Source organism: Kickxella alabastrina (assembly GCF_025024165.1).
Source record: "Kickxella alabastrina strain RSA 675 chromosome Unknown BX661scaffold_10, whole genome shotgun sequence".
Taxonomy (NCBI): domain Eukaryota; kingdom Fungi; phylum Kickxellomycota; class Kickxellomycetes; order Kickxellales; family Kickxellaceae; genus Kickxella; species Kickxella alabastrina.
In genome coordinates, this window is record NW_026251481.1 from 447152 (window position 1) to 464809 (window position 17658).

Here is a 17658-nt window from a genome sequence, read left to right on the forward strand (position 1 = left end):
TGCTGACAAATTCCACACACAAGGTGGCATCCTGTTCAAGAAAGGACGCCGTTGTGTCGGCTCAAAACAAGACAGATCCTTGCTGCTGGCTGAGTTTCATGACACCGCAATGCATCCAGGAATCCGACCAACATACGACAAGCTGAGCGAGCTGTTTTACTGGCCTGGTATTTACCAGGATTGTGAGAAGTATGTCACAACGTGTGACCTGTGCCAGTGAGTCAAGGGCAGCAACAGGCCGAGTGATGGACCACTGCAGCCATTACAGATCCCATGATGCAATCATGGTCATCATAGACCACCTGTCCAAAATGGCACACTTTGTACTAACACACAATGCCACGACTGCCCAGAAGACTGCTGACCTGTATTTTGAGACCATCTACCACCTGCACAGCCTGCCGGAATCCATTGTCTCTGACCACGACCCAAAATTCCGCTCATCATTCTGGACTACACTGTGGAAACGGACAGGAACACAACTTAATATGTCCACTGCCGGCCATGCACAGACAGATGGACAGACAGAGTGCATAAACCAGATACTTGAGACAATGCTGCATGCAATGTGCAACAACAAACAGAATGACTGGAGCAAGTTCATGCCACTCGTCAAGTTCACCTACAACAGCCGCAGCAACAGCTCAACACAGCACAGCCCGTTCTATATGAATTATAGCTTCCAGCCACTGAATGCTGCTGATATTGTGTTTAATACTTTAACCACTGACCCCAATGCCGACGCAGACAACACAATTGTCAAGATTAAACGAATTAGTGATGAGGCCAAGGAAAACATAGAGTTCACACAGCTACGCATGATCAAGAACCATGACAAGAAGGTAGCCGTACCTGACATTGTACCAGGCAATGTACCAGGCAATGGGGTCATGGTCTCCACAAAATTCACAATGCCACCTTACCTATGCAACCAGTCTAGCAACTCCCTGCAGCATAAATGGACTGGGCCCTACAAAGTCGTGAAGCAAATCGGCCGAAATGCATTCCACCTCGAGCTGCCGCTGGACATGCACATACATCCAGTCATCTCATGGTCACACCTGAAAAAGTACCATGCCGCCGAAGATCATCATGCCGAGCTCCGCTCAGAACCACCGCCTGTAGAAGTCGCAGGCCATCTCGAGTACCATGCCGAGAAAATTGTGAATGACCATGTGTGGCGCCGTAAACAACAATACCTGGTCCATTGGAAAGGTCATGGCATTGAAGGACGGACATGGGAAAATAAGAGCAACGTGGAGGAGACAGAGGCATACGACAAATACTTAGCAGCGCATCCAAAACACAAGCCGATCGCCGGAGTCTGATCTTAAATGGGGGTAAATGTGACATCAATTATTGCAATGTCACGTGATGATCGCAATTGGGAAATTGCGATTGTTTGAAATTGTGATTGTTTACGATCGCGATTTCTATTTTCACGGGCGATAGTTTCGAATAGATAAGCGGAGCTCTTTAAGCTTCCTTATAGTGGATTTTTAATAAAATTAATTAGTACGAATAAGTTTTATTACAGTTGGGGCTCAGGTGAGGTTTTTCTGTTAATAGTGGTTTTATTTAGGGGTAAACGGCAATTTCAGAGATGATAAGGGCAGAAGACTCACGTCATCAGTAGCCCACTTCTCAAACATCTTGGTGCAGCCAAACTGTTTGGATATGCTTGCAAATGGTGGGAGGCCACTGTGTCTCCTTTCTGTCTGCACTGCATTCACTATTATTGCATCCACATTCATAGCTGTATTGTCGCAGTGGCCATGAATGTGCAGGAAGGCTCTGCCATAGGAAGTCAATGCATCAATCTTGTATACTGTCGAGCTTGTCGATTTGCTCAGAATCTGCTGGTTAAGCATTGGTGGTAGCTTTATGAGGAAGGTTGTGGTAACATGCCTGTCTGAGAGTTTGAATTCCAGAATTTCCGCGAGGTACTTGAATTGCACCATGAACTCCTCTAAGGTCTCTAACATCCTAGGTTGCTGCAGGTGGTAGTATTTATGCAGCATGTCATACTATGACACTGCACGCGAGTATGTGGTTGTCAGGAACCCCTTGAACGTTCCCCAGTCGCTGTGGTCCTTGTTGTGTTCTGTACAGTGTCTGCAGTACTTGTAATAAGGCTTCTCTTGTGCTGTTATAGTAAGAGGGGGGTGTGAGGAGCACTAGTTGTCTAGTGGTAAAAGTTAGGGGTGATTTTATAAAAGGTTTTATTACTGATGTTTCTAAAGTACTACTAGGGGCCAGCCTCATCTTATATATGTTCCCAGTCGCCTTTGTCGTGCACATTGTCCATTGTGCGCTCCGTTGGTGAGAACTGGATCTTCTGCGAGTAGACCAGTATCTTGGCAAGTCGATGTTGTGGTTTTCGTGCGTGTACGCTTATGCGTGTGCATTACAGGATGGGGGGCATGTTTGGGCATCAGTGTGATGCCTCCCTGATTTGCACCTGCATTATCCAATTAGCGTCCTATCGATCAGCGCGCAGGTGGGAACTTGTTTCGCGGTTCTCGACCTCAACATCTGCTTCCATATCTTCAGTCTGCGCAACAAAAACGTCAAGACCAGTGTCGCCAGCGGCGGTCTCATTCTGCTCGTGGAATACGTCGGACCTTAGCCGCCTGGCTCGGCTCGGGGGGGAGGGTGACTGGTCATATATGGGCAGTGCCTCCCGGCCATCCGGGTGGTGCTGCACGTCCTCCGAGCCTGCCTCCGTGAGCGCTCGACTTCTCTTGACCGGCCGGCCGGGCACGATCTCAGCTGTCGGCAGAGCCGGTTTCCTGGTCAGCAGTGCACCCGCGGGCCGTGTCACAATCACCTGATCGTAGGCCCGCGTGTGTCCCATGACTTGAGCGTCCTCGCCTTCTGGGGCTGTGCTGCCGTCCTCGTCGGAAACGAGAGCCCCGCCAGCCACATCTTCGCTATCGTCTCGGCTGTCGTTCACGTATTCTTCTTCTTCCTCTTCTTCACTCTCAGTGTCATGCTCATCCACATATGGCTCTTCAGCGGCTCTTGCAAGCAGTCCCTCGTAGGGCCCGGTACTGTCGCCGTCGCCATCATCCTCCATTTCGGATACGTCCTCAGCGACCACTTGGGCTGTTGGGACCTCTAGTCTGCCTGCTGGCTGGTGGCGGATCTCTGTCAGGAAGGATCTTGCTTCGCTGTTGTCCATGCTGTCCGGCGAGCCCGGCGACTGTGGGGGTGGTGTGAATGGTCCCACCCTAATGTGTGTGGGCTCCAAAGCGACTTGAGGGGCATCCTCCTCTTCCTCTTCGAGTGTGGTTGGGTGCCAGGGCGCGAATATCCTGGGGTGGGCCTGGCCCATGAACTGTACATGTGACTCGGGCGGGGAACCAACCGCCGGCGTCTCCGGCCATGAGTAGCCCGGGTCCGACGGGAGGGATATCAGCATTTGGGCCCTAGCTTCGGGCATTTGAGCGTATGCTCTTGGGCGCGGTGCCGACGGCCCTGGGCTGCCCCCGCCGAGGCCCGTGCCCCCGTCCCCGTACTCGCTGGTCGCCCACTCTGAGTCCGTCCACTCTGAGCCTGATGGCTCTGATCTGCGGGCGATTTCCGCGATCCGTTCTGAGGCTCCATGGTGGTACCGCGTGATCGCGTCGCCTGGTACAATGCGATGGAAGGGCTTGCCGTCAGCATAGGCCAGGTGGTAGGAGGTCTTGTGCCGCGACACGACTCGGAACGGACCCAGGCGGCGTGCAAACTGATCTGCCACTGAGCTGGCCTTGGGGAGTGCACGGCAGGTCACCCACTCACCCGGCTCAAACCAGATGGGGTCGATGCCTCTGTTGTCCCTGGCGTTGGCACGCTGGCGGACCATTTTGCGGTGCTCAGCTGCTTGCTCACGTATCATCTCGGTGATCTCCTCCTCACTGGGGGGGCTCTCACCCTCAGGGAACTGGGCGTATGCTGTCGCTACACGCACCGCAGGCTCGCCGAAGAAAACTGCCGCCGGGGTGTTGGCGATGGCCTCCGAGCGCGTACAGGCGTGTGCAGCTACAATGCGCGGGATGTGCTGCGTCCAGCCCTCCTCGTCCGGCTGATCGGTGAAACAGCATCGCAATGACTGCTTGAATTTCTTGACTGCGGCCTCAGCCAAGTCAGACTGAGCATGGTACTGGGCGGTTGTGATGTGCGTCACGCCCTCCCTGCTCAGGAAGTCCTCAAAGTCATGGGACACGAGCTGCGGGCCGTTGTCCGACGTGAGATATTTTGGCTTTCCGTAGGTGCCAAACCACTCGCTCTCAAGGACATCGGTGAGTGTTGCTGTTGTTGTGTCGTCCACTGCATAGATCTGCATGAACCCGCTCGCACTGTCAACTGCTACTAACGCATCCTGAGGTGCTTCTCCTCTGTCCCCAATGTGTAGCAAGTCGATGTAGACATGTTCGAGCGGCTTTGCAATGTACGACATGATCTTGGGTGTGTGTGACTTTTTCTGGATCGCTGTCATCTGGCAGGTGTGACAGCACTTTGTCAGACTTTCTACCACTGTGCCCAGGCCCGGACATGTAATCAGCTCGCGCACGAAGTCGAGGGTCCGCTTGTACCCAGCGTGTGCCAGGGCCTGGTGTGCCTTGCGTACAAAGTCTCGCGCCGCCTCACGCGTCAGTATGGGCACCCACATGCCTACTGGCCCGGGCGTGTCACTGGGGGCCAGAGCGTACAATCGCCCGTCACGCAAGGCCTTCTTGCTGACGACATTGTATTCGGGAGTTGTCGGACCGTTGAGTGCCTCGCGTTGTTTGCACAGCTTGATCCAGGACTGGATCTCAGCATCGTCATCCTGGCAGTGCAGAAAGTCCGCGACATTCGGTAAGTCCTCTAGCGCAGACGCGATTCTTGCGAACTGCTGGCTCATGGATGCCGGTGTCGGCGCCACGGGCAGGGTAGTAGCTGGGTCGGGTGCAGGCATAGGGGTCGGCTCGGGCGCAGGGGTAGGGGTAACTGTTGCCCCCTGTACGGCATGCCTCAGTCTGCCGCGCTTGTGCCGGACGGGTGTGTTGAGCGCCACCGGCAATGCCGGCTCCTGCTCGGGTGCCATGTCTGTTGTCTGTGCACTGCGTCTGGGTCTACCGCGCCCACGCCGCGTCGCCACTGGGGGCTCTGCTGCCGGGGATTTGGCCTGTGGTACGTCTGGAGTCACCGTAGCTGCTGCTGGCGCCTCCACTGGCTTACGCCTGGGACGGCCACGCTTGCGAGGCAGGTCTGCTGGGGGTGTGGGTGAAGTTGACGCAGTGATGGTCTGTCCCTCACGCCGTGGCCTGCCGCGCTTACGAGCCCCGCTCACAGGGGGCGTTGTATGGGCCGTCTGCGGCATTGTGGCCTGGCCGAGGACGGGGTTGCTTGCCTTGCGCTGGGGCTTGGTCTGCTGGATGGTCTGCGCTCGGTTGGCTGAGCGTGTACGGGCCGCTATAGTTTGCATGGGGGCAGCGGCGGTCATGGGGTTGTTCCTCATGGTGCCGCCGTTGGGAAGTGCGTCGGGCTCGTCGCCATTGGCATAGACGATTGGGGTTACTGCTGCAAAGGCCCCGATGCAATAGGCCACCCTCTCGCCATTTGATTCGCGTGTGAATTGGTCGCCCTCGAAATCCATGGCGCCAATTGTGTAGACATACTCGCCCCCAACTGTCTCGGTCGCTGGGTTGACAAGGGTGTTTACCTCATCATCATCTACATTGCCCAGTGTCTTTTTCTTTTGCGGGCGCAGGAACTCTTTTGCGCGTGATAGCCAGTCGGCGGTCTGCTGCAGTTCCCCAGGGCGGTGGACGATCATGTGCTTCTTTATGCCAAGCTCGCTGAGGCCAAGCTTGAATTGCGCCAGGGGGTCGGCGTCATTGGTGGTCTTGTGCGCGAACAGCGAGACCACCGTGCCGCAGTCCGTTTCGATCCTCAAGTTTGCACACCCATCAAGGTACGCATAGAAGTGCTTCACAGCCTCGTACACAGCGCACGCCTCGCGCCAGGTTGAGTGTTTCCTCCCTTGCATGCCTCCAAATGCCCGTGAGAAGTAGCATACCGGCGCCAGGTCCTCAGGGTCGTCAGAGCGCTGGGCCAGTAGCACGGCACCCACACCGGCGCCCGCAGCATCAGTGCGCAGTACCAGCGGTGCTCCAGGCGGGGGTATGTAGAGGTGTCGAACGTCGAGCAGTGCCTGCTTAAGCGCATGCCAGGGCTCCTGTAGTGATCTGATGTCGTCTTTCGTCAGCCGCGTCTTGCCCACCATCTGGTAGAAGGGAGCTAGGATGATCTGGATCCATTCCATATGCTCTGCAATTGCGTTAATGCCGCCGCACAGACGCCGGATGCCTGCGACCGTCGTCGGCATCTCCAGTGCTCGCATTGTTTCCACTCGGTGGTCAAAGGCCTGCCATGTCCGGTCGGCGGACCACCGACGCCCCAAGATCTCTACGCCTGTAGTCGCGCACCACAGTGATTTGGACATGTTAATCGTGACATTCGCACGGGCCAGACACCGAGCAAACAGCCCTATATCGTGGATGTGATCAGTCTCATTGCCGGTGGTCGACTTTAGGTAAACATTATCAATGTAGACCATCAGACGTGGCCGCAGCTCTGGCACGCCGGACAGAACATGGGTCAGGAAGGCCTGGGCAATGGCAGGGGATTCGGAGTTTCCCTGCACCATGCGTAGGTTGCGTACCTTGCCTGCGCTGCCCCCGTCATAGGTCCAGAAGTCTGCGACGTCCTCTGCCAGGCGCAGCTGCGTAAAGAACGATGCCATGTCAACTGACGAGATCAGCTTGGCATCACGCAGGAACATAATGCGCTCGACTGGCGTCGGCAGCTGCATTCCAACGCTCAGCATATGTAACGAGTTGTTTGCTGAGTCGTCGAACAGCACACGCCTGTCCGTCGAGTTCGGCTTAACTTTGGAGAACACAGGGACCTGGGCGAATGCAACCGATGGACCGTCTATTCCATACTTGAGCCGGTTGGCAACGAAAGAGTTTCGGGCCTTGTGAGCAGGCTCGCTGAGTGTGTGTTGGACGGTGTACAGGGGGCACGCGTTTGTGCGCATTGGGGGTCGGATGGGCGCATAGGCTGCTGGCGGCGGGCAGCCACTCGGGTACTCACGTAGGGCGCCAGCAGCAGTCATAAGGGTCTTTAGCAGGGATTTGTGGAGCTCGTCCGTAGTGCACTGATCCGTTGTGCGGCTAGCAACATTTTCCGTCGTCACTGCTGGATACAGTGCATCCCACTTGTGGAAGTCGGCATCGCGCGCTTCAACAAAATAGCCAGTTGGTAGGCCTAGTCGTGCCCGCATTGGGCGTGAGACAACTGGTTCCTTGATCGGGGGCGCATCAGGCGGGCCGTCCATTAGTGGGAACATCTGCGGGTCTTGTGCCACTGTGGGGTCTGGCATAGTGTCATAATCCGAGTCGCGTACAGCACGGGGACCATCGGGAAGTTTGTCTGGGTGGTCAGGGGTGCGTTCTGTGCCCTTAAGGCGTCGGCGCATTGCTGGGGTCATGAGGCGGATGCCCAGGCCCTCTTGGGCATGGTTTGACACCAGCAGCTCCCATGGCACCTTCATGTCGACAACGACTGCATCGTCCCAGAACTTTGGGCCACCCTCGACCTGCAGGCAGACGGTGGCCCGCCCAATGCTCTGGTATGCCTTGTCTGACCAGATGGGGAACAGGTCTGGCCTCGAGTTGGTGCGGATACGCAGCTTCAACCGCTTGGCAGCAGCCATGGTGACCAGGCTGACAGCAGCGCCATTGTCGGCTACAGCCATTGCTGGCTTATTATGTGCGCGGAAACCGGGTATTTTCGTAAAATGGCACAGGGCGGCCTGAGTAGAGTTAAACATATTTATTGTCCCAATAGTGTAACTGATACCCAAGCCGCTCAGGCTTTTGGGTCATTGTTGCCATATGAAAGTAGGGTTATCTTGTGGACTGTCTCGAATGCCTTGAGTCGGTCCAGGAGGGTCTCAGCAGTGACATCATTGGGCGCACTTCCTGTACATGCCCAGGAGCGGGTGTCAAGGCCATGTACTAGGCGTGAGATAGTGACTGCAGCATAGTCGCCACCACCCATGGCCTTGTAGAGCCTGCGCGCATAGTTGACCCTGTCCACTGCAGGGATGTTCTTGAAGGCCTTGGCTGGGCCTCCAGCAGCGATGCTGTGTGCCTTGGCCACAAAGTCTGCTTGCGGGATGCATTCAAGGAGCTTCTCAAAGAACTCTTCTGGTGTGTTCACGTCTAGGGTGCCCATGCGTCTGGCAGCTTGTCCGTCAAGCAGCTTTTGGAGTGCTGTGACAATCATTACTGCAGGAGTGCGGGTAAAGATGAAGTTGATTGTCTCTTGGATCCCTGCAATCCACTGCTTGGTTGGATTTCCGATATCTTCGCCATTGAACCGCTTGGCATAGTCTCGGAGCAGGTCCAGCTCCTCTTTGGCAGCCTTGGCTGGGGTCTGGGCAGAGGAGGTGGTAGTCAGCTGGGCAGTAGGGGCAGTAGGGGCAGTGGCAGGAGGTATGGGGTGAATTGCAGTCTGCATTGTCACGTCTGACCTGACGGACATTGTTGTGTTTTTGTTTTGTTTTATGTATGTAAGCGAGTAATAAATTTTGTTATAGTAAGAGGGGGGTGTGAGGAGCACTAGTTGTCTAGTGGTAAAAGTTAGGGGTGATTTTATAAAAGGTTTTATTACTGATGTTTCTAAAGTACTACTAGGGGCCAGCCTCATCTTATATATGTTCCCAGTCGCCTTTGTCGTGCACATTGTCCATTGTGCGCTCCGTTGGTGAGAACTGGATCTTCTGCGAGTAGACCGGTATCTTGGCAAGTCGATGTTGTGGTTTTCGTGCGTGTACGCTTATGCGTGTGCATTACAGGATGGGGGGCATGTTTGGGCATCAGTGTGATGCCTCCCTGATTTGCACCTGCATTATCCAATTAGCGTCCTATCGATCAGCGCGCAGGTGGGAACTTGTTTCGCGGTTCTCGACCTCAACATCTGCTTCCATATCTTCAGTCTGCGCAACAGTGCTAAATAAATAAAATTCAAAAATCTACTATAAGGGAGCTTAAAGAGCTCCGCTTATCTATTCAAAACTATCGACAATGAAAATAGAAATTGCGATTGTCATATGGTATTGCAATAATTGATGTCACAGTACTCGTTTTTCTTGTCTGTCAGGATCTTATGTGAGGCTACAAATACCCACTCACTCTCGTCTAGCTTTGCATGGATAGAATGTTCCTCAGTATCTCTCACCCAGAGTCCAATGGCAATTGCCACTTTCTCTGTATTATCCTCATTTGGTGCCAGCATTGGGCTGAATCTCATCGCTGATTCGTATGGCGACATTCCAGTCATGATTACTGCTTTTTAAAATTTTAGTTTCTATTGTGTATAATTTTTTTCTGTTTGTTTGTCAGTTGTTGATGAGGAAGTGCGGTTCGTCGAATTTGAGGTGCTACCAAATGTAATAAAGATTCTGCTGTTATAATATATATTAATTACAAATGAGACTACGAAAAGAGCTGAAGGGCTCACTATTCGGAATTCGCTGTGCGCATGAAATATTATAAACATATTTCACACATCTGTACTATCACGTGACTCAGCTTCCATTTCTGATGTCACAAGAAGGGCCGGGGTTATGCTGAGTCCTAGTTGTCGTGCTCTATAAAAATGTGGGTCTAAATTGATATATTCAAGTCTTAAAAATTACTTAACTGAAAAAGGGGGCAGCGCTGTGTGGGCAGCGCTGTAAACATCATGGTGTTCCTTGATATCAGCCAGCAATAACAGGAATGTGTATAGTGGCCATGAGGGCGATCTTGATTCTTGAAAAGGGAAGATAGTGGCTTGAAATGTGTGTTGGGCACCACACTAGTTTATCCAGTTGGTAAACTTCTGGGGGTCCCAGCTAGTTGCACTGGAGTGCTGTGGTCTGCGACTGCATGCAGCCAGTCCATCTATTACTCATTTAAATATTCATCCCTTGCCATGTTGTCTTCTCCACATTAGGGGGTACTGCAAGGACCACTGTAAAGAATATATTAATTAGTATAATAAATATTATTCAATTGAGACTACGAAGAGAGTTGAGCTCATTATTATTAAATCACTCGGCAAATGCAATAACATAACAATGAGATTGCATGTGACTATTCTATCACGTGACCCAACCCAATTCTGGCGTCACACTCTGAACATTGCTGTTGGGTATGGCGAGTTCGATTCCGTCTTTATCCATTCCGATTTGTCGCATTCCAACACTGAGTCCAATTCTGAAGCCGTCTCATTCCTGTGACATCAATTATTGCGATGTCACGCGACAATCGCAATTGTGATTGTTTGCGATCGCGATTTCTATTTTCACAGGCGATAGTTTCGAATAGATAAGCGGAGCTTTTTAAGCTCCCTTATAGTGGATTTTTAATAAAATTAGTTAGTACGAATAAGTTTTATTACAATTCCCATTGTTCTCTGACGACTACTCATCCAAGTTCCAACTATCCTTCCTGGTGTCGGACGTTGACTAAAATCCACCCTCTATGTCCTCATCGTTATCGGACCACTCTTCCATGGCAGTATACCTATCATCCTCTGCAGTACAGCAGATGCGGGATTTTGACCCTTGTGCAAAACTTTCCAATAATAGGTCATTTATGTGTACATATTTATTGACAATATATTCGACTGTGCACGCATTTGGTCTGGTCTAGTTGTCCTTGACCGAGCTTGTCTCCAAATATTTCTTGACTTTCTCGGCGGCAGGCAGCTCTTGCGAGTAGTCCTTGTCAGTGCGCGCGCCAAACTTGGCATAGCATAGGACGCGCGGCGCCCCATTTTCAAGAACCGATTCCATACAGTCTTGGATGACACGCGCTACTAATGCGTAGTCACCTTGGAAGTTAGTACCTGAATCATGCATGGTGTGCTGGAGGCCTGATTCGTTGAGAATTGTTTTGACCTTGGCGATGTATCTGGTGAAGGAAACCTCTGAGCCAATGGGCACAATCTGAATCTCGCCGCTGACATACATGTTTGAGAGAATGGTTGCAGTAGTTTTTTATTTTGACAATGTTTATAGCAGTGCGCTTGATATTAAAAAACAAAAATGGAGTGCACAAGATGTAAGGGAAAAAAAATAAAAAAAAAGCAAGAGTGAGGAGAGGAAAATTAGTAAAAAGCAAGAAGAAAAGTGTTTTCAGCAAATCCGCAGGTCTCACGCATCGATATGGCAGGCAAAGTTGCGACAAAACAACGACGCCTTTTTTATTACCAAATGGCTGGCCCATTTACAGTTGTTATATCGCACAGATAAATATAATCACAGCTAATGATTCACTGATCAGATCAGATCAGCGTGCACTGCACGCCATAGTAGTGAGCGAGATGGTCCAAGATGGCTGGGGTTGACGTCAGGCAGTTGAAGGACCGGCGCTCCACGCTACTCATCGTCGCCTCCATCATGTACATGATGTGGTGGTGCATTATTGATGTTGGTGTGCCGTAGGCCAAGGCACAGTTGACATATTTTTCGACACAGGCTAACGGAGTGTGCTCATATCCTGCAAATAAAGCTGGATTTTGCAACAAGCCGCGCGCCGCCATCACGCCGTCAACGCCAGTGTTATCATACATGGCATCGGCATCGGCCAGGCTGAATATGCCGCCGTTGGCAAGTACAGGTACAGATACCGATTCCTTGACCAGGCGGATTATGTTGTAATCAACAGGCTCCGTGCTTTTTTGGTGACGGGTGCGCCCATGAATTGTAATCCAGTCGACACCCATCATCTGTGCGCGGCGCACTAGCTCAACGGTGATGTGAGGATTGGTCGGGTGCTTGCGGATTTTTACAGAACAGGGTATGTTTACGGCTGCCTTCACCGCGCGGACCATCTCGTGCACTGTTTCAGGGCGATCTGATAGGTAAGCGCCAATCTTTTCCTTGTACGCCCATTTTTGCGGGCAGCCGCAGTTGAGGTCGATGCCATCAGCAAATGGCGCGATTATTTGTGCTGCGTGTGCCAAGTCAATTGGATCGTGCGCTGCAAACTGCACAACGACTGGGCAGTCGCGATCGTTGGTGGTATAGTCCTGTCGTGCAAACTCGCTCGATTTAAATACATCGGCCAAAATCATCGGTGTGTAGGCAATATCCACATTGTAGTCCCTCAGCACCTCGCGAAATGCGTTCTTTGAGTATCTTACCATAGGCGCGCACACATTTAGTCTCGGCTTGTCCTCAAACAGTTGCAATAACGACTGCCGTCGACATTCGTAGACCATTTTTTGGTTTCGATAAATAAAAAATATTGTAAATGTGTAAAGGATGTGAGGTGTGTCGAACGGATTCTTTGTACAGCCCCCAGTCACCTCACTGATCGCCCAAGTCTTTTCCAGGAGTCTGGCTGAACCAGAAAATAACAAGCTTACGGGCGCAGGCACGTGGTAACAGAGCCCGAGGTAATAAAAATTGCATTGCAACGCCTATTTATGCTGGCCAAAGATCCAAAACTCGAGCTGTCGCTGGAGATGGGCATACACACCAACAGCTGCTGATTTGAGATGCAGTACAGTAAAATATTCAGTTCCGTTTAGTTCAGTTACATTCCATTCAAATACATTTTATTCAATTCATCTTCTGAGTCGTCTGTTGATTTCTTGCGCCCACTTGCGGATGTCAGACAGATCGCCCTTGAGATACAGGATGCCGGTCGAGTCGACAATGCGCAGTTCGTTGTCGTGTGTGACCTCAGCAGGCGACACACGGGTCCCCAGGCGGTACACGCGGTTGACTTTGAGGTCCTTGTTCATGATGATAGTGCACTGCATAATAATGTCGCTGAATAGAAATAAGCGGTAGACAGTTCCAGGGCTGACGCGTCGGACGCTCACGCTGCCCGACCTGTCCGTGGCAAGCTCGGAGAACGCCTGCATGCGAAAGTTGGCCATCAGTTTAAAGATGCGGCGGGGCACAACCAGAGGTATGTCCACAGAGCCCGCGACCTTTTCCTGGATTTTGGCCAGGCGAGACTGATCCTCAAACAGGCGCTTCTTTTCATTAATCTCGTAAATTGAGTTGTTGAGATCCTTGAGCGCCACATACAGGGACTCGTGGTCCGGATGGTCGGCTGGCGTGTTGCTCAAAAGATCGATCAGCAGCATTCGGTAGCGCGGCAGACGCTGCACTGGCGTTAGCAGGTGGCCGTCTAAGCCAACCTGCCCTAGCTGCGTGACGTCTCCACGCGCGTCCTGGATAAAGTTGCTTACCGCGCGCCGCGAGGCTACGCTCACCAGCGTCGCCACGCTGGTTTCGTGGTTGTTGGTGTACACCGAGTACAGCTTGAGATGCGGGCCGTGGTGCAGAAACACACTGCCGATAGCCATGTCCGGCTGCGAAATGGCGTGAGTAATCGCAGGCAAAAAGTGGTCGTTGTGAAAGGCCAGGATAACTTCAATGTTGGAGAAGATCTCACGCAGCTCAGACTCGGAAAGTATTTTTGCCTCACGCATGGGATTTAGGTATATGCCCACGACATTCTTGAGGGTATCTACGTAAGTGACCTCAGTGACCAGCAACTCAGACAGTATTTTCAAGCGCTGGCTGCCGCCAGCCGACAGCGCCTTTTCGCGGTACACACGGTCAATTCCCGAGGAGGTGTCCACGCGCACAGCACTGCTGCGCAGCTGCGATAGCATGCGCCCAATGCTCTCGTGCTCGCTGTGGAGCGGATCCAAGTCCCACTCATCGCAGAGCTGCCAGAGCACTCGCGCCACCTTGGCCGCGTCCTGAATAAGGCCCATGTTGTCATCCACCGACGAGCCGTGCGACTCCTGCGAAGTGGATCTCAGGCTGATGCGGTCGGTCAAGCCAGCAGTTGTAGTTGTGGTGATATCGCTAATTGCAGTGCTGTGGCGCGACTGAGAGCTGCGCGCCATAACAATCGCCTCACTTTCTGGCAGCGCAATATCCATGGACATATTCCGCACCGATTCTGCGGTCGCGGCCGCAGCCACAGTCGGTGTCTGCAACGGAATGATAGCGAGTGGCGAGGGCAGGGGCGGCAGCTGTCTCGTCATATACTCGCTCAGCTCAGCCGAAAGGTGAAATGCGGGGCCCCAGCTCATTAGTGAGATCCTGTTGTCGTACTTGGCGGCTCTGGGCACAAAACCCGCCAACAATCCATGTGCAGCCCCGCCAGAACTAGCACCGGCACCGGCACCAGCACTGGCGCCGATGCTGTCGCTGCTGTCAATGCCAGCCAGCTGGTTGGCCAGTGTGCCAGATTGGAAAAATGCGCTATCACGAAATGAGGCCTGGCAGCCCGGAGCCAATGACAGCGGCCGATGTGATTGTCTGGCATCGCAGCCAGCACTGGCACTTAGACTTACACTGACAGCAGCTGGCGTCGGCAAGCTGCTCTGCTTGGCGCTGCGGGTGCGTCTCAATCGAACAGTCACCAGTCTCTTCAGCGCGGCACTATATTCGTTTGTGTGGAGCGGCGTGCTGCTTTCGATCCCAGCGCTTTGCAGCCCATCCTTCTTGGCGGCCTTTTCGCGCAGCCTTTCGCTCTTCTCCTTGTCCTTTGCTATCTTTTTCGCGTCCTTTGTGGATACGGTCAGTATTGGCTTGACAAGATCGCGGCACGATTTGTTGAATGGGTTCCCATCGACAATTAGGACACAGAGGTTGTGCACGAGCAGGCCTAGGTGTGACGGTAGTGCGGTCAGACGGTTGTCACTGACGCTGAGCATGCGCAGGCTTTCAAGGCGCGACAGCGACACATGCAGCGATTCCATGTGGTTTTCAGAAATGTCCAAGACCTCAAGGTTCCGCAGGCAGCCGATCGCAGCGGGCAACTCTGTCAACGCGTTGCGGCTGGCATTGAGCTCGCGCAGACACTGGAGGTGGCGAATTTCCTCAGGCAGGGTGGCTATCTGGTTGCCAGATATATCGAGGCTGTGCAGCGCGCTGAATGTGTGTCCAAAGCTGGGTGGTAGCTGTGTCAGCATGTTGAAGCTCATATTGAGCGAGAGCGTGTCGGCTACAGAAATGCACACATGATATTTGCGTGGTTAGGAGTGTAGTGTGTTGGCTGGTGGGGGCAGCGAGCATGAGCAATGAAAGAAAAGTCCCTTGGCTGTCGCCATAACAAAGAGAAAAGTAGCAAAGCAAAGCCAAGGGCGCGAATGCGAATGCACAAGCCAATGCGAATGCGAATGCGTGAGTGAGGTAGCGAAGATAGAGCGAGGTGAATTGGCGCTTACCAGGTATGTCCTGCGGAATTTCAGGCAGGCCGTTTTTGCTACAGTCAATACACACTGTGTGGCGAGGCGCTGGGCGGGTGCTGTCGCCTGTGCGGTAGGCTGAGTGGTGCGGCATGCCTGCGGTTTCGGGGCTGGCTGCATCGGGTAAGGCAGATGTCCAGGACTTCATGCTGGCAGGGTGGGCAGCAGCGCAAGTTGCAAGGCAGATGGCTCGGTCGTTTGAATAGCGGCGAAACAGAAAAAATAACTAGAAAGGGCGTCCTGGGGCTGTGGTGGACAAATGAGCGCGGTTTTACGTGCCGCGATGGCCGTTGAAGAAATAGCAAATAAAGAATAACAATGGCAAAAAAATAGGTGAGGCAAGAGAGGCGACCTGCGACGCGCGACCAGCAGCAGGCCAGGGGCAGTTAAATGCAAAGAGGCGCACAGCAGCTATCACGCGATTCTTGGCTTGCGTTCCCCATCTGTGCGTTGGCAGGCTCTTCTGCAGGGAGCGCAAAAAGAGGCAGCTCACCATTGTGATCGATTGCCCTTTGCACCTCCACTCGTTTCGTATCTGAAAGTGGATGCAAGAGCTGCCCTTGGATCGGCGGCCCCGGCAAAAAAAGATTGTTGTTTGTGATTATGTATTTTCGCAATTAAAAGGTTTAAAAGCAAACGGGCGGGCCGGCAACCCCTAAGGCAGCTCAACGCAGCCGCAGCCGCTTGCACAGCATTGGTCAGATTCCCAAGGCGACGGTGCTTCCGGAGGACCGGCCGCTGGGGTACACACGCCTAGAGAAGCTTGCCACGGGCGGCGGCGGCAGCTCGGAGAGCGAGTGGAATGTCCACTTGCCCTCGCGCACTGGCACGCCCGAGGGGGCGTCTGCACTGGCGAGTCCATTGGGCTGCGACAACGGCGGCGGCGGCGGCAGGTGGCTGGGCGCCTGTGTGCTGTTGGTCCTTCGGTGGCCATATACGCCATCCGCTGCGCCTGGTGGAGGAGGAGGTGCCCTGGCAGGCGTCGCAGGCGAGAATGTGTTGTCGGCCAGTGTCCTGCCATAGCCCGGCGCCTTGCTCCTGGTCCGCTGGCCGAACATGCCAGCCAAGGAGCTCACGCTGCCCTGGCTCTCCTGGACAATGCCGCCCGCATCCGCAGTGTCTTCGGTGGAGCTGCGCGCGTTGACTGGCGACGCGGCCAGCCCAAAGTGCCCGCCCATGCCCGGCGACGGCGACGAGCTCTGCGGAGTCGCACGGCCCATGCCAAGCCCAGCCGGCTTCGGCTTGATCTGAGGCTTGCGGGACGACGGCGGCGGCGGCGGCGCCTTCTTGGCAGCAATCGAGCCGAGCGGCAGTGGCGGGGCCGGGTTGGGCGGTGGAGGCGGGGGCCTCGCTTCGACATCGCTGGGTCGCCGCCCAGGCAAGGCCGGCAGCCCCCCAAATGCCGGCGGTGGCGGTGGCGGCGCCTTGACCATGTGCGGATAGGTGGGCGCCTGTGCCATCGGCGGCTGCTCGCTCCTGGGGCCGACCGCATCTGCTTGGCCACTGCTGCTGCTGCGTGCGTGGCTGCCTCGGCGGAATGTATTTGCAAACCATGATCCAGTGCTTGGTTTCTGCTCGGCCGTTGAATCCGCCGGCCGTGTTGTTGCGGGCGCTGCATGGCGTTCTGGCGCGCCATTGTCGTCCTCGCTCGCTACAAGCAACGTACAAAAATCCAAAAAGCGGGGGTGACAGAATGACACAAAGAACAAGTTAGTACATCGAATGGCGGACAGCGAGCCAGAAAAGTCGCATGCAAAGCTGCCTTTATGTCTTTGGTGCGAATAAACATACTTCTTATATTCACGCCGCCCGAGCGGTGTTTTAACTTGGGCATCCCGCCCGAAAAGAGCCCCCCTAGGCCCGGGAGCCCCGCGGGAGGACCTCTGGGTTCGGCAGGTGCGCTGCTGCCGATGCCGTTGCTGTTACCGCCGGAGTTGGTGTTTCCACCGCCTTTACTCATAGAAAAGCCACCCGGTGGGGGGACGGGTGGCCGCGGAAGTGCCATGCCACCCATTGGCGGCCTACCACTGCCGCCGCCGGTGCTTCCTACCGGTGGGGCCGAGCGGTCGTCGGTCTTAACCTTTTTAAGCCCTTTTCCCTGCTGAATTTGTTGCAGGAGTGCGCCTCTACTGGCCATTGTGTTTACAGTCTCTGTTGCTGTTGCTGCTGCTGGCTATCTAGTTTCTAATGGGCCGAATGGTTTGGAGTTTTTGGAGCGCAGATTAGCAATAGTTTTTTCCTTCAAATTTCGAGTGCCGAGCTGTGTAATTGAACGCCAAATTTGTGTAATCTGTACAATGTAAAAAAAGTGTAGAATTGAAAAAAAGAAGCAAAAAAAGCTCA

The 17658-nt window shown here is 53.7% G+C and overlaps 4 protein-coding genes across 4 annotated transcripts; all 4 read right to left on the reverse strand.

Moving 5' to 3' along the window:
- Window positions 1–10735: 10735 nt before the first annotated feature.
- On the reverse strand, window positions 10736–11059 carry BX661DRAFT_198230 (YkoF-like protein; the record flags this gene model as incomplete). Its single annotated transcript, XM_051538206.1, has 1 exon — window positions 10736–11059. One exon carries the CDS (start codon window positions 11057–11059, stop codon window positions 10736–10738), a length of 324 nt encoding a protein of 107 aa, XP_051391968.1.
- A 314-nt stretch (window positions 11060–11373) lies between these two features.
- Window positions 11374–12237, reverse strand: BX661DRAFT_143126 (uncharacterized protein; the record flags this gene model as incomplete). The annotated part of the gene is made up of 1 exon (XM_051532987.1): window positions 11374–12237. The coding sequence occupies one exon, from the start codon at window positions 12235–12237 to the stop codon at window positions 11374–11376; it is 864 nt and encodes a 287-aa protein (XP_051391969.1).
- Window positions 12238–12614: 377 nt separating this feature from the next.
- Window positions 12615–15696, reverse strand: BX661DRAFT_182123 (uncharacterized protein). The gene is made up of 2 exons (XM_051535893.1): window positions 15295–15696; window positions 12615–15071 (listed from the first exon to the last, which is right to left on the reverse strand). Exons 1-2 carry the CDS (start codon window positions 15461–15463, stop codon window positions 12661–12663), a joined length of 2580 nt encoding a protein of 859 aa, XP_051391970.1. The 5' UTR covers window positions 15464–15696; the 3' UTR covers window positions 12615–12660.
- Window positions 15697–17649, reverse strand: BX661DRAFT_182126 (uncharacterized protein). The gene is made up of 2 exons (XM_051535894.1): window positions 17107–17649; window positions 15697–16966 (listed from the first exon to the last, which is right to left on the reverse strand). Exons 1-2 carry the CDS (start codon window positions 17450–17452, stop codon window positions 16014–16016), a joined length of 1299 nt encoding a protein of 432 aa, XP_051391971.1. The 5' UTR covers window positions 17453–17649; the 3' UTR covers window positions 15697–16013.
- Between the last annotated feature and the right edge of the window lie 9 nt (window positions 17650–17658).